General features: G+C 41.7%; 1 protein-coding gene across 1 annotated transcript; it reads left to right on the top strand.

Annotated features, from left to right (window-relative positions):
• The first annotated feature begins 1,059 nt into the window (after positions 1-1,059).
• Positions 1,060-2,930, top strand: LOC119740696. Its single transcript, XM_038216073.1, has 3 exons — positions 1,060-1,183; positions 1,828-2,643; positions 2,926-2,930. The coding sequence occupies exons 1-3, from the start codon at positions 1,060-1,062 to the stop codon at positions 2,928-2,930; spliced, it is 945 nt and encodes a 314-aa protein (XP_038072001.1).
• Positions 2,931-24,979: the final 22,049 nt, after the last annotated feature.

Below are 24,979 nucleotides of genomic sequence, written 5' to 3'. Positions count from 1 at the left end.
CAAAACACGACAAATAAATTGGTTGCCACTTCGTCTCAATCATTTAGACACGGTTGGTTGGCTGGCTTGTCAGCAGAGTAAACGCGAGGAGGCGTGGGGGTCCTCATAAATTCCTTGGACATTGTCAGAAAACTCCAAATTCATTTTAATTACATAGGTCAGGACAGTTGTAAAAAAGGCAAGGTTCTAGGCGAATGATTTTTATGGTAAATTCATTTTGTGTGTGTATCGTTTTCATATTTTGCCCCACATAATACCTAGACGTGTCGAGTGAATGGTGCTGCAATTGAACCGAGATGTTTTCTTCATGGCTTAGGGATCACACATTTTAAGTGCAAGTAGGAACAGAAAACACATTTTAGACCAAAAGAAGAATAAACTATATACAGATGAAGATCCCGGGGAAAAGTGATTCAGGCTTGTATATTTGTTTTTGTGTATTTCTACTTGGACATGGTCTACATGTTGCTTAACAATGTGCGGTACGATGAGACATTACGCAGCCAGTATACCTATCACGCCGCCTCCCGCAGTTTCATCTATCGATTCTACTATTCATGAATATTCATGAGATTGTCATGAGATTGTCATGGGGCAAACGCAAGGAGTTCAATGTCGACATAGATTGGCAGTTTACGTCGCAGCATATTCGCCTCATCCATCCTGTTGCAAGAGGATTAAAAAAAAACAGAACATGAATATTTATGAGGTGACGTTATATGACAAGAACATCCCAGACAGCATCCAGGGGTGGCTAATACTCACGTCTATCGTCAACCCACGTATTTTTTTTCAGTCGTCACCCCACATATTTTTTTTCCCTCGACGTTGCCCAATCACATCCCATCATATGCTATTATCCTTCCTCTAGGTTGCGTTGGTTACAAGTAAATAGTCACACACTGAAGCGTGGATCCCGCTCTGTACAGTATACTATAGCCCCCTGTTATTGCCTGGACACAACTGCGAATAGTCATACAGGGTCTCACGAACTCAGACAGTACACCAAATCTGTCTATGATCACTGGCTCGCGTTCACACGGTCACGATAGCACCATCATGGAAGGGAGACTAGAAATACATCTTCTGTTGCCAATGGCGGTTTGCATCTTCGCTGCCGTGTTGCTCCTGCCTTACGGAGGGAGTATTCCCTCACCAATGCATAACCACCAATTTGTTTACGGTAAGCATTTTATTAAATGTGTTTTCATTCCTCCAAAACTCAATCACGAACCTGGATTTTTAAAGTAAATAGTGGATACGACTTAAGTCACGTAGGAATATTGGTAGTTACTCGTAAACGAACCCACCGACTGAATGAAAAAAACCTTGCTGTAAAATGAAAAACAAAGGAGTGGTACCGATACCCTGTGAAATTTGTAATGGAATTATTGGAAGAAATCAGCCCTCCATGCATTGTGCCAGACGTCACGTAGGCCTACATTAACCGTCTAAATGACAATCGTTTCCCGAGTGCTGATTTAGGGATTGTAGAAGACAAGAGTGGAGGAAACTCATAAAAAGTAAAATTAAACCGCCATTTTTTAATTCAAAGGGCTAGCAACTGATTCCACATAGAGTCCAAACATCGTGTAAAGGTTTCCTCTGTTTTCTTAAGATTTATAGTATCGACTGAGCTGAAACGTACGTTAACAGTTGTTAGGCTACGCACTAAACCCACAATTTTGAGGAATATTATTCCCGCAACGAAAAAACTGCACATAAAGCAAGTGATCCTATGAGCCTTTATATTATGATATTGAGTGCTATTCATCGGAATAGAACTGCCGATGCGATCTGACCAGTTGCGTTTTTCTTTGATTCCAGACATCGAAAGTATTGATCACAAACCTGGAGCTCCACACCACCGCGTACGACGTAAGTCTGGCAGGGGCAATGCGCTCGATACCTCGGCCTGTGGTACAATCACCGCTGTGCCTGACGATATACGTACGGACTTTCCTTTGGACCCGTTCTACCAGAAATACACACATGCCTACGGTATTCCCATCATATCCTCCTCTGTGACGCAAGATGCTGCTCTGAATCGTGCATGTTACACCGTACGTTTCCTTTTGGCGGACCGTAAGGCTTTAAGAGATGCTATGTATGACTGGTATGGCCGAGTTGGGGTGATTGCTCAAACCGAACGAACCACGCAAATCCCTGAACACAGTCATCTAAATAGTGACTTATGGGACGACCGTGCGCGTGGATTGGGAGGCATACCGAGCATACCCATCACTACAGACGGAGAAGAAAACATACTTTGCAAAAACTATCTGCAAGACCGTTGGTACGAAGAAGATATTCTCATCCACGAATTTGCACACGCCATTCACCTGATTTCTATGAACAAAGTAAATGCGTCATATGAAACGGCTCTCCAAGGTATCTACGACTTGGCCAAGCAAGACAATCTCTGGCCGAACACCTACGCCATCACCAATATAAGAGAATACTTGGCAGAGGGCGTGCAAGGATTCTTCAACGTTCAGGTTTGTAGGAGCTTCGTAGACAATGTCCACAACAATATCTGCACACGGGATGCACTGAAGAGTTATGATCGGCGACTGTACGATTTTATAGCGGCAATTTTCCCCTGCATGAATACCCTCATCGACCGATGCGACAGCGACCAAGGTAAGTTCAATTGACAAAAAATCGGAGACAATGACAACAAGGTTGACAACGACGGCGACATTAACAATGGCGAACGCATAGACCATGTGACATTTGTTTACAAATGTGGATGTTGTGGTCACGTGATGCCCTCAGCGAACAGTTTTCTTCTGCACTGCATGTACATGTATATCTCTTGAAATATGAATGGTTTGAACATTTCGACATAACTTATACTGCTAAAGAAGTTGTGGAATACTGAACGTGTTTTGTTTTGAACATGTTTTTTTTTTTTATTTGTAGAGTAGACCTATATACACCATGTATACTGACACCCTCCCAATGTTTTGTAATGCGCATTTATATGTTTATAAAACTGGAATTCATTGAATACTTTGTTGGTCGGCGAGCGCATAATTGAAATCAACAGTCGTTCAGGCCAACTTCATAAAATTAGAAAAATCGTGACGTAATAACAGGACTCCGGTATACAACGACTGTTTACTGCTGCCGCATGAGCGCCAGGCCAAGCTCGTTGCAACATGTCCGACTAGACTCAGAGGCTAGTGAAAAAGTCAACTTTTTCAGAGAGTGACAGAGATGAACATTCCTGCTCATCGCATTTTTTGATGAGTACTATGAACAAGGAAGCGGTGACCTCCGAGCTGTTCTTCCCAATCAATTTGAGCCGGTGTAGCATGAATTTAGGTTTTATGAAATACGGACTCTTTGGTGGTATTGCGCATGCTCATGCATAGACAATTAGGAGAGGGACCGGTCACGTGAGAGGGTTTAACCAATAAAAGGGAAAAAAGAGTCCGGTTTTCATACGAGTCCGATTTTCATATGACACCGGAACTGCCCGAAGAAGAAACCAGAAAAAAACACGGGTACCGCAACTGGTCTATCAGAAAACACCGGACAACACAGCACTCTTGACCGCCGCGAATTTTCTGCATGATTCACAGGCAATTCCCAAGTTATTCTGGCGAATATTCAGTCCAAAGAGACGACATATAGGCCTAGTCAGGCTGTTTTCGAATACGCGTACGGCACGCGTCACGGCACTGGATGTCGTCAACCGTGTGTTCCAGAACTTATGTTGTACGGTTAGCAGCGTCGCGGGCCCCGGTCAAGCCCCTCGCGTTGCCCGGTGCTTTTTACGTATAGGTATACTAGGTTTCAAGTTGTGCACAACCTGATTAGATAATTATGAAGTCATACTCGCATTTTGAAATTGTTTACTTTGTGTTTACCAAAAAAGCTGTAAACGTGGCCAGGAGACCACACTTCCAAGATTGGCTATAATAGACAAGTGGTCCGTACAAATAATTTTGAAAATCACATCTCAGTTATTTCTTGTGTGATTCTGCTAACAGAATTATCTGTACTTTGAAGATGTGCAAAAGCTCTCCTGCATCCCCGTTCTGTGGATGGGGCTCGGATATGGCTCATCACACGGGTCGCTTCACCGTCGCGACGGGCGTCTGTACGGTACTGCCGTTGGTTTACTGTACAGCCGTATAGCAATTCCAAATTCTCTTTTGAGCAAAGAAGACTGTATAATGTCTTCCCCGTACAAAATATGCATTGCATATATTAGCGACCAATCTGTTTGGCTGAAATCCGATCGCATGTTTCGGACAAAATAGCACCCTCTGTCGCCGACGAAAAAATTGGCCAAAATTCATTTGAAAACAATTTGTATCGGGGCTGTTCTTTGTGGTGTGATTACAGCCACCGACAACACAATAAACGTGCATAGCTTTACCTTGGCCTAGGCCCTAGCCTCGTACGATACGTTCGCTACCCGTTAGTATCAACAACGAATTATTTAGAAATTCCAAAAGTTTTTTCCGGCGTCAAAAACTCGTCTCCGCATCGCAAGTGCGCCCGTGAATTTCCAGTTTAGTAGTAGATTGCGTGAGTGAACGATGTGATAGACGTTTCTTTTACTACGGTTGGCAGTCTGGGCACACACAAACGAACAATCCACAAACTATAAATAAAATGCTGTATAACTATCAAAAACACTAAATATTAAATCAGGGCGGGTCCAGAACTCACTTTGGGGGGGGGGGGGGGCAGCAAATATAGTCGGCCCAAAAAATTACAGCGTTGGGTCCGGGGCCCGCTGAAGGGGCCCTAAAAACATTTGGATTCTAGATGCTCTGTGGTGCGATCTGAGGCAATTTCTGACTACTTTAACCAGTGATGTAGTGCCTTGATGCTGGGCCTTGGCCTTAAGGCTGCCTTAAGGCTGGATTTTAGGGCCTTGGCCTTGGCCTCGAGGCTTGAGGGCAAAAGCCTTGGCCTTGGCCTTGGCCTTGAGGGTTCAGGGCCTTGCAATTTTGAGTCAAGGCTCTTCAAGGCCCATAGATTTTTGCATTTTCCAGATAAATCTTTTCGAAATTTTGCTGTTACCATTTTAATCGTATTACCATGGAGGAGGGAAGCACCTTATAGATTTGTGTGTTGGGCACACTTCCACTTTTGTAGCATCACATTTTGTTACCATTGTAGTAGATTTGCTGCAAAAATATTCCGTACACTTGTGGGGCTAATGAGATGATCACTTTAATTGCAAATAATAATAATAATAGAGAACATTTATATAGCGCCAAAATCCGTCTAAAAAAGACGCTCAAGTCGCATATAACTATGGAGTAGATCTGACTGGTTGTATATGTCTCCCTGATAAGTGCTAAAGATTTGCATGTATCTGTTTTAGATAATGCTGATATTTCTGACCATGTTGGGCCAGCAAATAAAAAATTTCCCAAATCAGATTCTTGGATCCCCTTATGATACACTTGGGAGAATTGTGTGTCAATATAGAAGTAAATCATTATTTTGTCTAGTTAAATCATATTGAAGACCTGAACTTATACTTTAATAGATACAGTGCAGTCATAAAACGGTGTAGGCCTATGCGAGCATGTTGATTGCAATTAAAAAAATGTTGTTCTTCGTAACGAGCAATTCGTGATGATAAGGGCGGATCCAGTGGGCCAAAAAGGGCCATGCCCCCCCCCCAAAAAAAAAACGAAACCGTTTTTTTTAATGTGACGTCGTAATAAAGGCAGGCAATGAGTACACCACCATCTTTTCCTCAAAAAAACATCGGTAAAAATGGTCAGAAATTGCCTCAAATCGCACCACAGAGCATATCTCGAATCCAATTTTTTTTCGAGGCCCTTAAGCGGGCCCCAAACCCCAAGCCGTAATTTTTGTACCCACTTTTTTGGGGGGGGACCAACATTTCTTTGCCCCCCCCCAAATTGTGTTCTGGATCCGCCCTTGCGTGATGACGTGTCACTCATGTGACTATAATTAGTTCTATATCAGTGGTCATTTCATAAAACAGGGCCTTGGCCTTGGCCTTGGCCTTGAGGGTTAAGCCTTGGCCTTGGCCTCGAGGCTTGATGGTCAAAGCCTTGGCCTTGGCCTTGGCCTTGAGAGTCAAAGCCTTGGCCTTGGCCTTGGCCTTGAGGGTCAAAGCCTTTGCTCCAACACTGACTTTAACCTTTTCTTTTGAGGAAAAGTTGGTGGTTTATGCAGTGCCTGCCTTTATTGCGCCAAAAAGGGTGGTGTTTTTTTGGGGGGGGGGGCGTTGCCCCCCCCTCTCCCGGGTCCGCCCCTGAACAGACACAACAAAAAAGTCAGTAAAGATACCTCCCTCTTACTGAACTTGTCAATGAGAATTTGGGGGGCAACAACTGTTGCCAACTACAGTTGAATTGATGAAGCATGACTGTGTATGGCCTCCCATAATAATTGTCGCGCAGTGTTATTGTAATAGAGTTACTTTGTTAACAAACGCCTCTAGTTGCGCGGAGTGATTTGCATAAAGTTTCGCCGGAACTACACTTTTAGAAATAAGTACCCATTGTTGCGTAACATTTCACTCTTTGTGGTGGTAAAAAGGAAAGACGTTTGCGGGGTAAACTGCTACGCAACGGGGGTTGCGTCAAATTTTACTCAATTCCTGCGTAAAACGTAGTCTATGTAATAGACCATGTCTATGATGATTTATGTGAGCAGATTCGCTGATTAATTATGCAAGACAACCGCATCTTGGCATTCAGATTTTGACGAATCAGTGGGCGCTTTCTATATCGGGTCTTAGGTCATTCACCCGTTGTGCTCTGTATCACATTAAGCCGGCCTCAGGTCGACCTTGCGACGTCACAAATCAGTCGGTGACTGATTTTTCAGGATCAAGTTGCGCCTGCGCTACGACCGTCGGGAACATTTCAGTCGCCGACTTTTTTGCGAGCTGAGTATAACTGCGACGATATTAAGACGATCGGAATTAGTCTGCGCTCAAAAAAATCAACAGTCGCAAGAGTAGAACAATTACAATTACTATACCTCATACACATTCATGACCGAGAGCCAAACTCTCACTGGTCAATTCACCATTACGTGCCAGATGTTATTCTTGCTGTTTACCAAACGCGCGCGCGAGGATTCACGCGCAGGCTAAATACGCATGCGTAGTAGACTGTCGCACGGGTTACCCGTGCGACAGTCTACTACGCATGCGCTTTACAAAGCAATCGAGGAACTGTCGCACGGGTGTAGTACGCACGCGCGAACATCGCCCAAGAGAGATGTTTGGTTGCACGGTACGCAGTTCGCGTAAATTATATAATTGCCGGACTGGAGAAAATGTATGAACAATAAAGATGCCTTCTGTACAAAAGAAAGTTGTACACAAACAACTGTATTTACAACTGTAGTTACTGTATTGCAAACGAACCGAACTAGTGAAGTTGAGTAAACAATATTCTTTTGGTGAGCTGTTCAAGTTTCTCCGAAAAATTTGTTTTCGGTGCACATTTATATATAAAACAAATCGGCAACTGAATATGTATGAGGTATAGTAAAACAAATATAACATGGTTTATTTCGGGTTGACAGTCGATATTAGCTCCCCTCGGTATTGGAAGTTGACAAACTAGTTCCCACGGCTTCGCCTCGGGAACTAGACTTGATGACAAGTCGTTAGACTATAGTGGTTTATGTCCGTCATCAGCGCCAGAATCCGCATACCATGCCACCGCCGTTCATGCAACGTGAGCTGAGCGCTACAACCATTCATGCATAAGTCATGTACTACCGCGCGCGGCATGGTCAGTCTGTGTCCAACGACTTGACTAAGACGTTTTCAAGCGAATATGCATATATGCAGCCACTGCAATGCATATGCACGACGTTTCCATAGCGAGGGCCAATGGTAGCCCATCTGGCTTACGAAGAAACATCCATTATAAATATAGGGGTAATTATTACACGATCATTTGAAGTTTCCATTTGATTTGGCAGTCCTATTTTTAAAATTACAGTAAAAAAGAGTATACATTGTAGATAATATTAGTACTTTTGCAACTGTCTTTGAATAAAAAAGAGTAATATTTAAGTAATTATGGAAGTTGAAACTGTTACGAATAATTGTAAATCCCCTTTCAAAAAATGAAGTGCGCACCGACTGTAAACGTAAGCTCCTTTTGGCCCATGTGGTTTGTTGTAGTTTAACTAATCACCCTGAAAACGAACTCGTTCGCGGTTTCTCTATTTTTACATTTGTAATTGTAACCATAATGTCATGTTTCAAGACAATTATGTGCAAGTAAAAATAAAAAAAAGTTGTCAGACCCTTTATGAAGTCGAAACAGAAAGGGGCTAGCTGGTATATCAGAGATTTCCCTAGCCCGACTGCGTCTGGCCGTACAGTACTATCGCAAGCTCTGTAGTACGGCCAGACGCTCAATGCTTCACCACAGACTGAATTTTTTTTTACTCTAATGTAGCGATTTTGCTACAGATTTTGATCGAGATTATTTTTTCATCCAGGACAAAAATTTCCAAAGTTAAGGTTCTCAGTCGTAGAGCAACTCATACCTTTTTGAAAAAAAACCGTTCTTTGGTCTAAATATTTTCATCCATCTGGCCAAAAGACGACTTTCAGTCATCATCTTCCACAAATATCGTCCCGAAAATGTCCTCCATGCGATTTCAAAATGGCGGCCGCGTTGTAATGTATGCATTATGCGGGCGTGCTTGGGCAAGATAATGAATATGCATTATTTAGTTCATGACCTCGTGTTTGTATGTCCAGCCGCGCCGCGCGCCCGACAAACGTCATAAACTATGATGCATATTCATTATCTTGCCCAAGCACGCCCGCATATTGCATACATTACAACGCGGCCGCCATTTTGAAATCGCATGGAGGACATTTTGAGGACGATATTTGTGGAAGATGATGACTGAAAGTCGTCTTTTGGCCAGATGGATGAAAATATTGAGACCAAAGAACGTTTTTTCGAAAAGGTATGAGTTGCTCTACGACTGAGAACCTTAACTTTGGAAATTTTTGTCCTGGATGAAAAGATAATCTCGATCATAATCTGTAGCAAAATCGCTACATCAGAGTGAAAAAAAATGCAGTCTGTGGTGAAGCATTGAGCGTCTGGCCGTACTACAGAGCTTGCGATAGTACTGTACGGCCAGACGCAGTCGGGCTAAGATTTCCCGTACCCGGTGGATAGATTCACGAAGGTGTCGTTGCCGTCAAGAAAACTTGTGATTGCCTCAGTTTGTTGGGGTTTCAGAGCACTGGAAATCCCCAGTTTTCCGCGCAACCCATGGTCAATGGAACCTCTATAATTTTCGGTGCTAGCTTCCAACTCCTGCATTTTAACGTTGGGCGATAGGAAATCCGCAGAAATTTGATGTAAGCGACTGAGAGTGTTTGGTGAAGACGCCGCGATAATCAGGTCTGTGGGGGTGTACGTGTGTGTGTGTCGTCGTGCAAGCCAAAACGCATCGGCTAAGAGATGCCTGTTGAATATTCATATTTTCTTGATTTTTAACCAATCAGACTGCTCCGTCCAATTTTGGTAGCAAGTCTCATTGCCTATGCACAAACTGACAACGAGTTATTCAAGTCTGCAAGCAGCACACGCATGGGATCGCACACGCATGGGGTCGAAAATGTACGTAGCGTCCCCGCTACTAGGACAGCATGCGGTACGTCGTACCCCCGGTACAGAGCTTGACAGTCGCGCGCGGCGGACGCGATTAAAACAACTCATTACTGACTTGATTTCAAGTCTACTCGGGAACTAGTTTGTCAACTTCCAATACCTCGGGGAACGAATATAGACTGTTCACCCTCAAATCATGTTATATTTGTATACTTCTCTACGACGACGTCGCGATCGTGTGCGCATCAAGATAATCCTTTTAATTGTTTAGCCAATCAGCACACTACCCTGGCACTCCGCGCGTTCTGCGCAGCATCACGCAGTACGCACCACGCGCGCGTCAATCACCATATAAGGATTTTTTACCTACTCGCGAGAGGATATTCCATACCATAGCTAGAGGGGTGTTTAAAAAGCGAAAGAAAAGGTTTGAACAAAATCATTGGAAATGTGTAATTTTTGACTTGTGTCGACTTTTTGACTCAAAGGTATTTGTGAATGGGAATACTGTACATTTAAGACCGTATCATGAGAATGCGCACTAATGGCTCAAGCCGAACCGGCCAAACACATCCTTATTGGTAAAGAAGTGGAATCGTCACGTCGAGGTGACATGAACATGGTTGCGATTATTTTACGTCGGGATATGCCGCTTGTTGAAGAGAGTCACACGATTTCTCAGTTTTGTGAGCTGAGCATTATTTTTCTGCTTGATGCAGACAGTTCCGTCGTGGCGCAAGCAGGTCGACCTGTGGCCGGCTTTACGCGAATGCGCGCCCGGCTGTACTTTTGTTATATTACAAAACACTGCATTCGAATTGACCAATCGCAGTTTTAGTCCTGATTTGGTAATGAAATGACGTCACGATTTAGTAAAGTCGACTCCGATTGGCTGGCGCGCGGCTTATAGACATATCAGACGTTATGACTTGGCACCGTAGATTACGGGTGTTACTCAGACTACTTAAAACGTTTTACCAGCAACAATTTCTCACCCAATGGTGTTGCGTCAAAATTGTACCCAACAAAATGACCACCCTTTCTTTTGACCCCCTGTTGTTTCAACGTTACCCAACAGTGGCGGCGGAACCGGGGGGGGGGAGGGGCACTTTTTCCACTGGGGGGGGGCTTGCCCCCCACTTTTTGTAGGCCCCACAATAGTGTACTCTTGGAAAAGGGTGCCCCTATTGATAAATGAGGTTTTGCCCCCCCCCCCCCCGCTTTTCGAATATGCAACGGCCAGCTGGCACTGGCGGTGCTTCGATCCCCCCCCCCCCCCACTTTCAAAAGTGTTCCGCCACCCCAGCCCAACACCACTGTGTCCTACTATTACTCAGCAATTTAGCACTTTTTCCCCCAACGGTTGTGTAAATTTAATCAAAACATGTGCATTTCGCAGCATACTACAATCCTGGCCAAATCTCGCTGGGCCCCCAACCCCCCGGCCCCCGTTCAATGTTGTCTCTCATTGCGCGGTGTGTGCTCCATCAGCTGGGGAGAACAACATTGACCGGGGGAGCGGGGGAGTGGGTGACCGTGGCAGGCTCAAGAAGTGTCGCAACCAATTTGGCCGGGATTGTAGAGTACATGTAACATGGGCATATAGAACAGTTGTACTTCCAGATTTTTTCAATTCATTCATTTTTACAATAGGAACCAATAGTTTACTCTATTTTAAATCCATTTGTGTAACAACACAGCAAGTAAATTAAATAAGTTTAAAATGGGCTTCAGTGTTATATGTTCATACTTTTTCACATGCATGTACACATTCAGAGTTGATGAGTTTTAATAACCCTTCAATAAAACGGCATATTGTGTGTGAAAAAAAAATAACAAGCAAGTGGAAATAAACAAATCAAACAACAGCTGTTTACTTGAACTTGGACCTAGTACATATAGTTTGTATCTTGACATCAAAATAACACATTATTTGTTTAATGCGTTAATTATAAATTACAACGGCAACAATAAGATTTCATGCCCCTTAAAGGGAATATACAACATTTGCAAACATCGAAAAACAAAACAACCAAATTTTTACCAAATACCTTACTAGGATGTTGGTAAATGACAGTCTAAAGCATCCTGTAAAATTATGGCACCTATAGTGTGAAGTCATTTTCAAGAAAAGGGGTATTTTTGTATAAATTTCCAACGGTGGTCGGCCGACCACCGTTGGAAAAACCTAACTATTTTTCAACTTCTGCTCCAAATTTACCATTTTGCTTCAGTCCAAATTTTGTTTGCTATTGGTTACATGTTCATGAACGGCTGCAGGCCAGCTAGACTGGTTCCCTTACCTTACAATTTTCCGGCATCTATAAATTGATCCATTTCATCTTTAGTGGAGTCAGGGAACCAGACTACTTGAACATTTTTGGTTTTTCTTGGTTTTTCCAGCATTTTCGAACACAAAACTTCAAACATGTTAGTGTAACAATATTTGATCTATTATACTAACCCTCAAATAGTTCATTTCTGACAATTACAGCAAAAGCCAATGATGTACATTCCCTTTAAATTTATACAAATAAATAAAACCTCCATGTTGTAAAGCATCATAGAACAGCTGTTGAGCGAAGTTGAATTAATCCTGCAGCACAACTAGGATTTTTTTAAAATAGAACTCGACTTGATCTTGCAATCAAAATTCATTTGAACTCTAAAGAACATTATAAATAACAGATAAAAGAGAATTCTTGCACAGCAACAGCAACTGATATAGTTTTTAATTGATTCATGATTTAAACTTTTTTTGCACAAACTTCGAAAGCAAATATGGTGAGATCATCCAGTGGTCAAGTGGAATGCCGCGATGGTCAATGAAATTCCTGTGAAAGAGAAATCAAAGGGAGATTCGATACGTTACTCGAAAAATCCTCTTGAATTTATACATGGTTGGATCAATTATCGTTACGCTGATCTTTTATCACAATCAGTCATTGCCTTTATACTAAAAACGGCATTTTTGTTTTTTTCGTAATTTTAGAAAAAGCTGCAAACCAAGTTCTTAAGATGGACTGTGAAGTTGCGTTCCCTACCAAAGAAACTGCCACTGATACCATCGGTACAGGAAATGCCACTGATGTCATCGGCGGAACGGATGACATGATAAATGCGACAGAAAGCACAATGGTTTCGCCTAAAAGTAAGTATCCAAAATTGTTGCTTCGATGGTCCTGCCAATGTTTGTGAGTGACCACCAAGTCTATTTCATACGAGACAGATTTGTGGGCCCCAATAGGCCTGAAAAATAATGGCGTCATGCTTTGTTTACATGTGTGCTTTCTTATGGAAGGCAGGTTGGGGAGTCAGGTTGGCGTAGCGGTACTTTCCTCGCCTTCCACCGCTGCGACCCGGGTTCGATTCCCGCCTGGGCCAATATGTTGATTGGGTTTTCAGTCCCTGACTGATCCGTAGGTTCTCCCCAGTATGTTCTTCAGGGTGTTTCCTCTCACGTCTAAAATTGTAATTTCTTTACATTGTCTGCTCTTTTACTGGCCCCTTTATTATGGAAGACCAGTTGATTCCACAGTTTCCACTGAATGGGTTACCCACTTAAAAATTATCAAATAAATAAGAATTAAACACATGAATAACAGCCACCAAGATCCCACAGGAAAGCACACATTTAAACAACCGTGGTCGACTCTGTGCTCGGGATCTAGGCCAATGCTGAAACAGGTTTAGGTGTTTTTGTTTTGTTTTCATCTCGGGATCCGAAGTTAAAACCCCGAGTCGAAAACGTGAGTGTGAAAACGCGTGCGTTTGATGTCATTGAAGTGACTTCAATATTTTGTGAATGAATTCATACTATTCGAAGGCCGGATTGTTTGTAACAGGATGCATACCACTGTAACTCCCCCCCCCCCCCAAAAAAAAAAAAAAAACGAAAACAAAATGAAAATTAAGTAAGAAAAAAAAAACCATCCGAATTTGTTTCAACTTTACTTGGTCTTTCCTTTTGAAAATTATGTCGAGCTTAGCCCCAATATAAAATTTTTAATTAAAGTGTTCTGAACCACCAAATTACGTCTGTTTAGGGAGAAAAATGCTCTTGTGGGCGTTTACTTCACAACTCCCGGCGGCATTTGAAGAAGACCAGGTGCAGGTCCGTTCGGAGGCAGTCCTCCACCAGACATCCAAAGCAACGGCCACACACCAAATGATTAACCTTAGTCGACGGGGAAGGCGGGTAGGAACAGGGGTTGGGTTAATTAATTCAATTGTCTTCTTCAATTTGGTTTAGCATAAACTCCTATTTTAATATACATTTGCTTGGCGTTGACACGGGGTTTTCTAATAACAAGGACTAATCACTCAACTTTGAAACTGACGGTGGATCTCAAAAACAATTAAACAATGGTTTCAGAAGGTGCCTATACTAAATACGAATGTGGCCTATGAGGACTAACGGGTATGATAAAACAGCTTTCTTTGTGGACGCTAACGGCACTACTCGATGTTTTCGACAAAATGGTTAGGGAACAAAAGAGGCCGAACTGGTGTTCAAGCTTGATTTACCTTCTTTTACTTTCAGTTCAATTTTCGTTTTGAGTTAACCAATAACGTTTTGGTGATTTTTTTTCCCCTACAAGTAATGATGAAGCCCATCGCCATTTTGAAACGCCACCATAAAAAAAGAGATCAATCCACTCCATTGCCAAAAAGAACGAGTTTAGGGCCCCTTACATCACAAATAAACTAGAAATACAAGTTCTAAGAACGGTTCAAATCTGGAACCATTTAGTGCAGTGGTTTCAATTACTAGCTTTTGAGAGAGAAATTGACAGTAAAGCGTGATGAATATGAGGCCGGTTGACTGATCTGCAATCTTTTCATAATAAAAAAAATTCCCTGAGTCAATTCATAGGGCCAACAAAAGGAACCACAAGCCAAATTTTTGTTTATTGTTCACAAAAGAAAAAGCGCCTGGGGTCAGTGACAGGCCCGTAAACAACTTGTTTGCCTGTTTAGGGACCGTCCATAAAGTACGTACGCACGAAATATTACCGTGATTGACAACTTTTTTAGACCCTCCCCCTCCCCCTCCCCCAGTAAGCATGCACACGCATTCAACAATGTACATGTCATGTACATCTATATGTACATGTACTGTACATGTACATGAGCAATACGAATGCGCTATACTTGCTTGGTATATAAATTATTGAAACAGTCCTTTCATTGGCGATTGTGCTGTTAGGTTATTGAACTTACCAAACTAGTAAGCGACATTTAAAACCATCAAGAGTGACGTGGATAGAGGGCAGGGTGTTGATTTTTTTGTGTGTGTGAAACTTTGGGGTAAAACGATGACGAAGATCACAACATACAACACGAAAATAAAGATGGCGATCACCGCGCGCGACGCACCGTGAATGCGCAAAACCGCGTTGATTCACATTGCATGAACTGTTCAATGAGTAAGAAAATCGCATTTTCTACCGAAAGATACTGTTCGAATTTCAAAACACACAAAAAAACATTGTCGTTAGATTAAAGAGAAGTCAGCGTTAGGTTGCAGAAGTTGTTTTGGAATGAAAAAAAAATGACCAAAACTACAAAGGGGACCGTATGACAATCGCCTTCTTATCGTGTCGCGGTTTAATAACTTCTAACTTGAAAGGCGTTTGCTGGCGATGTCTACTGGTGGCACTTGGAAGAAACATCTAAAAGGTGGGATGAAGGGTACAGTGTTTTCGATTTTCGATGCATAAAAGCTGGTACTGGTACGTATTAAATATGTGAAAGTACATTGATTTAAGGACAATTTATTCAAAGCAAATTATCGCTCTGCATGCGTACGCACGCATTGGCTAGGAACCGCCCCCGTGTACATAGTGTACGCAATGTTAACACACACCCCTCGCGCTTACGTACTTTATGAATGGCCCCTTAGGAATGTACAAAATTTGCTTTTGCTGCAATTTTCCGACTTAAATGGATTTGAAGGATTAGTATGTTATAGAAAATACTGTTAAACTGTCTTGTTTCACGTTTTGGGCTTGAAGATGCTGGAAAAACCAAGAAAACATATCATGTTCTTGTAGTCTGGCTCCCTGGCCCCACTTAAGATGAAACGGAGCAATTTTAGACTTTGGGGAATTGTAAGGTCAAAGAATCAGTCTAGCAGGCTTGTACTCCTTCACAGGTGTGTAATTATTGGCAAAGAAAATGCGAAATAAATAAATATGAAAACTTAGAAGCAGTTTTTGAAAAAAAAGCCAGTTTTCTCCAACGCTGAAAATGTTAGCACATCAAGAGCCACGATTTTACAGGATGCTTTGGACTATCATTCTCTTACAATCCAGTAGGTATTTTGTGATAATTTGGTCATTTCGTTTTTTGATGTTTGCAAATGCTGTATCTTCCCTTTAAATGTGTTGTATTTACGTTTCCTTACCTCCTCTTCCAATTTGAAATTGCAATCAAAAGCCCCCTTGCATTTAAAATTGTCAGTGTATTGGTTGCGACGTACATGGATTTGGGTGTAGACATTTCCAACTAGATTGGATGAAAGGTGTGACGCTAGGGAGGGGCTGTGCCTACAATGGTGGTTTTAGAACATTACCTTATTATAACTGGATTGCCACTAGCTTTATTGTGATAGTACTATGATCAAAATGCCCAGCCTTCCTTTAATATCAGTTATACTGAGTGCAAGCTTTTATGTTTGTTTCTCCACCCATCAATTTGGTCAAATTTGTGACACATGGGGCCTGTGCTGTCAGGCCCCTTGAATTGGGAAAAGGAGCATTTAGTGGCCTGCAGAGCAGAAATATGAACCTCAAAAATGAAGGAAGTAGAAAGTACATGCCAACAAGCAAGGGCGGATCCAGAACACCATTTTGGGGGGGGGGGGGGGGTCAACAAATTACGGCGTGGGGCGGGGCCCGCTCAAGGGCCCCGAAAAATGTGGATTCTATGTGCTCTGTGGTGCGATCTGAGGCAATTTCTGACCACTTTAACCACATGGTTTTTTTTAGGAAAAGATGGTGGTGTACGCAGTGTCTGCCTTTATTGCGACGTCACCTAAAATTAACAAAATTGGGTTCTTTTTTTTGGGGGGGGGGGCAGGCTCCGTCCCCCCCCCCCCGGATCCACCCTTGCCAACAAGACTGCAGTGCCAAAACGTTGTTCTGGGACAGCTTACCTTGTGTTGTTTTTGCAAGTTGTAGACGGGAAAAAAAAAGAAAACTCAAAAGACCATGGTATGATGTTTGCAAAACAATTATTACCACTGGTGTTGTTCCCACATTGCTTTACTTGTCAGCATTAATAATAATGCATAATAATGCGGTGCTATAGCGCTTTATACGGAAGGTCTGAAAGCGCTTCACAATTATTTTCTCATTTTTTAAATACCACACCACAAGACGGGCGCCGTCATTTTGATACTTAAGGGTGCAGACCAGTAAATCAATTCACATAGATACCTCTGATAAGTACTCACCCCTCCTCTCAACTTCAAAACAATCGTGAAATATTCGCAACTCTCACAGGTAAGGTGTTCAAGACACCGAATATTTTTTTTGTGAGGTGGGGGGGGGGGGGGGTCCCACCAAATGTTCTCAGAAATACAATTTCGGTTTCAAGCTTGGGCCTGTCATTGCTAACATGCTACAAATCTTTAAGTGCATGGAACACAAAACTCTATTAGAAGACACATGGACACATTAACATGACATCATTGGAAATACAGAGGGCGCCCAATCAAATTTACCCAATTTCACCGCACAGTTGATATTCATGGTATTGAAGAGGTATCCAAAATCCGAAGTTCTTCCGATGCACAACATGCCAAAATGCATCAGTTAGCATTCCTTAATAACTCCAATTTCACCTTTCTTTGTCTTTGCAGGTGGAGCAAGCTTTTCTCACTCGGACGGTGTGATTATCATCACCCTTCTAACTATTGAATGCATCGTGATTGGCTAAAATTGCTGCCTTTTCCAGATCATGAATGTTTCTGGAATGAAATTGAAATATCCCACGCGTGTTTTTGGCAGAGGTGCAATGAAACATACATTTTCCCTTTGTCGGAACATGCCGTCAGATGGGAAAAATACATCACGAATTTGCTAGCACCTTAAAATTAAAAACACAACACTTAGTAATAATTATTGAAGCACATAATAGATAGACAAAATTGCTTACATTAATAAAGTATAGAATATCATCAATTGTAAATATAAAACATCTTTCGAATTCTTGTTTATCATTAATACAAAAGGAAATAATACGATTTAATAAAACACTTTGTTTTTGTGTATTAACGAGCCAACATGGAGAAAATATGAACAGTTAAGATTGTTAAATTAAATGAGTAAAACACAAAAACAAGAAAGAAGGCAGTTCAATCATCGAGGTTATACCGACACGATTTCGGAGATTTTGCAGGAATTATGCGAGCATATTAAATGGAAGGTTTTCAATGTGAAAAGAATATAAACGTTTACAGAAACATATAAAGAATCTCTTCACGATATTAAATTGTATGGTTTTCTGCTCGTCTTAAAACATGAAAAGTTCAAAATGTCACGATAAAATTGTAGTAGCCCACACGTATTTAGATATTTGTATAATTGTCCAAAATGTCACTTGATATTGAAATATAATAATAATACTTGATAATAAGTGTATTTCGATAGGTAGGAATTGAGTTAGAAAAGTAACCCGTGTTGACTGGTTTATTCGCATCTGTTTTGCACAGGAAATGGTTCTTGCTATCCACAGAACTATCAAACTAAACTGGCAGGATAATTTTTGAGAAAAATAAATGCACAATCACACCTTTTTTTTCATTATTGTACCCCCGTCAGTGTTCAACAAAGCTGAATTATATCTTAATTTTTTTTTTTACACACAAAAGCACATGTTCAGTGCTTTGTTTGACGAAGTTGACATTGTGCAGCACAAGTGACGTATTTCGCCTGATTAAATCCCCGTCATGTGATTGGTGGGCCGTTGATCACGTGTCATTGAATTATTCATCCCAACGCCCGACCCGGCCGCCCCGTAAAAATAGAAGTTACATTCCATGGTAAATCGAACTTCCATTGCAAGGTCACGCTTCTGTCGGCACACCGATCAGATGACGAGGATTTATTCAGGTGTTATATAAAACAAATAATGATGTTTCACATATTCGTGCAGTGGTCAGAATATTTTCATTCGTTGACAGATGGAATGTTCCATTCCATGGAACATTACTGTGCATGCCGAACGCAAATTTAAGGCTAATTTAGTACTCTTTCCTGTATTTTTGAGTAAAACTCATGGTAACATTAACAATTGTGTGTGTGTGTGTGGGTGTTTATAAATATTTATCATCGCAATTTCGTATCTAGTACTGGGATATAAGTCTATATTTTTAAAGAAAAATATGTAACTTCTCTATACAGAACCGCAGGCAGGTTGTAAATATTAGTATGAGATATTGTAAGGCACACCGTGATTTTATGTGTAACTTAAGACTTAAAGTAATGAATGCCATCTATTGTAAATAGAAAATATCTTTTGAACCGTCGGATAATACACATAAATATTAAAATTATGAGCAGTTAAAATATTAAGTGAAAAGAGCAGGGGCGTAAATACGGGGTGGGGCAGGGGGTGAGGATGATACATCACCCCAGACTTTTGATAAGGAGCGATTAGGCGTAGACCAGTGGATCACCCCCCCCCCCCCCCCATTGTGTTGTTAGAAACAAACGATTCCGATGTTGAGGAAGTCTTGTACATTTCCAACGGTCGAAATTTAGGAAACAGTTTTGAAAAACTGAGAACGAACAGAACACAAGCTTTAAATGCACTGTTTGTATTTACGTTAACGTTTAAGGGCTCGAGCCCTGCAATTTGAGGCTTTTGCGTTATGGTCATAGCCACTCCCTTCCCTCCCCATCCCCATCGCCGGGGTTTACGCCTCTAGAAAATGATTAAAAAAAGGAAAATATGCAACATTGTCAAGGTAACTGCCATATTTTGGGAGACACATGTATATCAAGACGGTTCACACCCTGTAAACGAAAATATAGTTACGTGTAAGCACTAAATAATACATGTAAATATCAGCATATATGGTTTTCTGCTCGTCTTTGAGAAAATATAGCTTGCGGTGAAAGTTAAACATTTCCAGTTATTAGTTTGTCGTGGACTGCACTGTTGCTCCGCGTGATTCAGAAGCCAAAACACATTTACACATTTCTAATTATTGGCGAACATTTGATTTGATAATTGCGGAAGGATCGATCTTATTGTATATATTGATATTAAATAGTAATCGCTTTAGCAACTTTAATATTCACTGCTTTTATTGGCGTTTGTACTGGGCAATACTCGGCTCGGAGGAATTCATTCTTATATAAATACATCTTACTGACTATAAATATACTGATTTTGAAGTCTCACCAATGTGTAAAAAAATTGTGTACCGTACAGGGTGAGTAAAAAAAAGCGGAACCCAAACCCTAAAAAGTATATTTCATAATTAAACAAATATGTAGCACCAAAATAATAATGACTGGAAAGCCAATTTCATAAGCTACTTTTAGATGAAAAAAATACTGAAATTGCTCAATCCTTTCAAAGAATATCACCATTAAACGCAATGACCCTAAAACCTGTCTCTACCAAAAATGCGATTTCAAGAATTGTCGTCACAATTGTCTTCAAACATCACCAGCGATAAAACCTCAGTTTAAAAGTTAAAAATATTCAACAAAGTCCTTTTGAAGGCCCGTCTTTCTTTGTTGTTCCAAACAGTCAAAACACAAAATAAATTGCTTTTTGGGCGAGACAGGTCTTAGGGTCATTGCGTTTAAATGGTGATATTCTTTGAACGGATTGAGCAATTTCAGTAATTTTTTTCATCTAAAAGTAGCTTATGAAATTGGCTTTCCAGTCATTATTATTTTTGGTGCTACATATTTTTTTAAATATGAAAAATATTTTGGAGGATTTGGGTTCCGCTTTTTTTGACTCACCTGTATATAGACGAATTTAAAACTATTCTAGAATTGAATACATAGATTACACATTTTAGCACCTCCCCCCAAAAAACCCTAAAATGTGTATTTTATTGTACACGTATTGTGCAAAATGTAGTTACAAAAAATATAACACGAGTTTTCATAAAAAAAAAAAAGGAACGTTGTTAATCAAGCTAACGGTAACAAACGTTGCAAGTTTCACACTTGAACAAAACTTTAAATGACCCTGGCACGTTTAAAGATTCTATAGAGCGGTTACATACGTTGTGATAAAATGTATCTGTTGCTTTATTCTTAATAAATGCTCTTCAGTGTTCTTGATTGTGATGATGACATTAGCTAAAGTGTTTTTTCTTTTTAGGTATGCGTGCCTTTTGCTGTGAATACTGTTAACTATGTCCATAGAAATAGACAGAGGCTCGTGTGAAAGTCGTGTGGTTATCAGCGCCCCATGAAAACGGGCTTTCAAAGTTAATGTTTTAGACAAAGTACATAGTGGAGGCAAGGGCGGATCCAGAACACAATTTTGGGAGGGGCCAAAACAAAATTTGGTCCCCCCCAAAAAAGTGGGTCTCAAAAATTACGGCGTGGGGTTCGGGGCCCGTGAGGGCCCCGAAAAATTTTTGGATTCTAGATGCTCTGTGGTGCGATCTGAGGCAATTTCTGACCACTTTAACCAATTTTTTTTGAGGAAAAGATGGTGGTGTACTCATTGCCTGCCTTTATTGCGATGTCACATTAAAAAAAAAAAAAATTGGTTTCGTTTTGGGGGGGGCCATGGCCCCCTTTGGCCCCCCCCTGGATCCGCCCTTGAGTGGAGGCAAGTCAGTGAGATCTGAGGCAAAATGGCTAGACCAAATAATAACGGAACGAAATGGAGTCAACAACAAGGCTTTCAATATGTGTAATTGAAAAATGGCCATTATGTAGTCCTTCAAGGAGTACCTTACCATATGAATATTAATCAAGTGGAATATTACGACATCAATTTTACATGGCCGAAGATGAATGGCGTGCGCAGCGTAAATGACGTGGAAAATCTCCCCGTGTGAAATCCAGCACATTTTTATTGAGTTGTCTGGCACCAATGGCAACGCAAAGTAGGTTACTGGAACAACTCATGAATTCGTAATTTCCCACCGAACATCCTTTTGTCAAACATCACGTATAAGCTCGATACCATCAATTACATGGGTCTCGTGCACTTTCTGGACAAAGGCAACATTGGTAACCATAACAACTGAAAATGGGTTAGTGAAACATGGATGATGTACTCAACGTATTCAAGGCCGTAGCCAGCCTGGTGGTAGGCGAGGGTGGTTTTACCATGAAGTGGAGCTTTCACGTCTTATAAACAATTGATTACGCATGGAAATACACATTGAGTGAAACATAATGTCAGTCACGAGAAAAAAAGTCGATCTGTGGCCCAGTTGTTGACTGGTATTGAAACTCATGGTGAAACATTAAAGAGGTTGTGAAATGCTTTTCGGATATATGTAGCCAAAGGTGTGATGAAATAAAAACGTCTATTGTGTCTGTCATGAAATGAGTACAAAAAGGTACTTTTGAGAGCTGTTTTTCAGGTCCTGTTTCGACCCGAACGTGCAATTTGTGTAAAAGTCGTCGTTGGGGGCAGCAAACAAAACGTAGTAAATCGTCACGTAATAAACAGGACTCATTTATACTACGCTGCATCGGGAGTCCTGTTTATTACGTCACGATTTACCATGTTTTGTTTGCTGCCCCCAACGACGACTTTTACACAAATTGCACGTTCGGGTCGAAACAGGACCTGAAAAACAGCTCTCAAAAAGTACCTTTTGTACTCATTTCATGACAGACACAATAGTCGTTTTTATTTCATCACACCTTAGGCTACATAATCCGAAAAATGACGGAAATGTCTTTGAGCATTCCACAACCTCTTTAATGGCAACATACGGAAGATTTAGGAGGGCCAGGACCAATTTAAAAAAAATCAAGTTGGTATCTCGCGGCGGCGAGATGATAAGTTCTCGCGGCGAGGTATCTCAACACTTACTGACCTGCAGGAACGCCGTCCTGACACGAGGAAAGCCACACCTGACACGCGGGAACAAATACGGGAAATTGGTTTTGAGTCGTCATTCGTTACTAGTCCGACGATACAAGCATTTTGTTTTTCGTTGGAACACTGTTAAAAGAAGTAACAGTGTTATCTTATTGTGTTCAAGTGTGAACAGAATGTGAACCCGGCCCGTCGCCGGGGGGGGGGGGGGGGGGGGGGAGCGGGCCCCACTTGGCGAGCACTTGGCCCCCCAACGGCAAAAGCCATACATATGTATTTTGTATTGTTTATGGTAGTGACTCCCCCCCCCCCCCCCCCCCCCCCCCCGATGCTCAGGGCTGGCGGTGGGCCTGATGTGAACCCCACGAACACAGTGTGAGCGCAGTGCTTCCTCCAGGCTCAGCTCCATGCACTGTCTGTTATGTTGTCACATTGTGGTAATTCTGTGAATGCAGCCCCTCCACACGATGTGATGAGGACCAGTGGCCACAGTGTGATTGGAATTGACAGCCTGAGATCACAGTGTGAACATACCCTGATTTTTCGTTTGATTTTGTTCAGCCTCCTTGCAAGGAAGCTGAACAAAATCAAACGAAAAATCAGGGTATGTACAATGTCCTTCACAACCTGCCTCAAAGGTGTACAGCAGCAGCGTTATGCATACTATTGTAGTCTTATAATTTATCCCAAGGGCGGATTCAGAGAGGTTACTGCCGGGAGGGCTGAGGCTGAGCCGGGGAGCGGAAGGGCTCTCACAAGTAATGTCCTTATTTTGAGAACAGTTCGGTCACTGCTGGGCCGGGGGCAAGGGCGGATCCGGGGGGGGGGGCCCTCACCCAAAAAAGAACCTTTTTTTGTAAGTGACGTCGCAATAAAGACAGGCACTGCGTACACCACCATCTTTTCCTTAAAAAAAATGGTTAAAGTGGTCAGGAAATCGCCTCAGATCGCACCACAGAGCATCTAGAATCCATTTTTCCCCGGGCCCTTAAACGCGCGCGGGCCCGTCCCCTCGCCGTATTTTTTTGTACCCACTTTTTGGGGACCGAATTTGTTTTGTCCACCAAAAATTGTGTTCTGAATCCGCCCTCGGGGGGGGGGGGGGGGATCAGGGCTGGGTATTTTGGGTCTTCTCAGGGACTGGGGATGTGATGGCACATTGTTCCCTCATCCTAACTTCCATACGCGACGGACCATACTTCCCAAATTTGGTAGGAATGTCAGCTAGTCCAGCGGATATGTGAAAAAATTGTGCACTTTTGCATAAAAGCGTGAAACTTGGCACAGATGTTTATATTCATGCGAGAAAATGTTTTAGATGTGGAGCCATCGCAAATTTACCCTTTTAGGGGCGTGGCATCCATTTAAAAAAAGGGGGCGGGACTTGTCATACCCGCAGTGAAAATGGTTTTTCCCACTTGTTACAAAAGCAGGGAACTTCACAAAGAAATAATTATATAGATTATTAGTGTTTTCCAGATTCGTAGCCACCAAAAAAGTACCTTTTTGGGGGCGTGGCAGCCATTAAAAGAAAAGGGGGGGTTAACCGTGGCAACCATATATGATTAACGTGAAGTGAATTACTTTTCAACGGGATAAATAGGGGAAAACAAGGTAGAGGTGTGATTTCCTACGAAGCTTGGGGGAGTAATTTAAAACAAGATGAAAATAAAAATACACAAATTAACTATGACCCAGATCAAATCAATACCCTACAGTTTATCTCTTGTTCCTCCGCCAGTTTATTGTTCATATAAGAACGGGTGGGGAAAACCTCAAATGCACCGACGAACAAGAAAGAATCCACGACAGTGCTTCAACAACGGGATATCCATACAGAATGAGATTTTTGCATGTCATCATCTGCACATCGTAAGTCGACTTGGCAAGATAATTTATCTCGACAAGTTGTCATCTCGACTTCAGGAAGTCGACTTAGCGAGATATTTCATCTGGACAAGTCGTCATCTCGACTTCGAGAAGTCAACTTGGCGAGATAATACATCTGGACAAGTCGTCATCTCGACTTCAGAAAGTCGACTTGACGAAATAATATATCTGGACAAGTCGTCATGTCGACTTCTGGAAGTCGACTTAGTGATACAATTATGTGATTAAGTCGCCTTACTCTCGGCGATGTGTCAACACGAAGTGATAAATTATCTGAGTAAATAAAGAAGTGGATGGCACTCATGGAGCGCCGTACTATCCCTTGAATTTCGTGAAGATTTCATTCTCTGAAGTTGTACTGTGTCATCTGTTTTTTTTAATGTTTTTATTTTATAGAATCCCAAGAAACAAAGTGCTAAGAAACA

Source organism: Patiria miniata, unplaced genomic scaffold (assembly GCF_015706575.1).
Source record: "Patiria miniata isolate m_02_andy unplaced genomic scaffold, ASM1570657v1 HiC_scaffold_5, whole genome shotgun sequence".
NCBI lineage: Eukaryota > Metazoa > Echinodermata > Asteroidea > Valvatida > Asterinidae > Patiria > Patiria miniata.
The sequence above is the reverse complement of the archived record's forward strand: the minus strand, read 5'-3'. Positions and strand labels throughout refer to the sequence as shown.

Excerpts from the sequence above, each read along its gene's own strand:
- LOC119740696 (XM_038216073.1), top strand. The coding sequence starts at position 1,060 with ATGGAAGGGAGACTAGAAATACATCTTCTGTTGCCAATGGCGGTTTGC. Across the intron at positions 1,184-1,827 it reads TAACCACCAATTTGTTTACG|ACATCGAAAGTATTGATCAC; the intron begins GTAAGCATTTTA and ends CTTTGATTCCAG.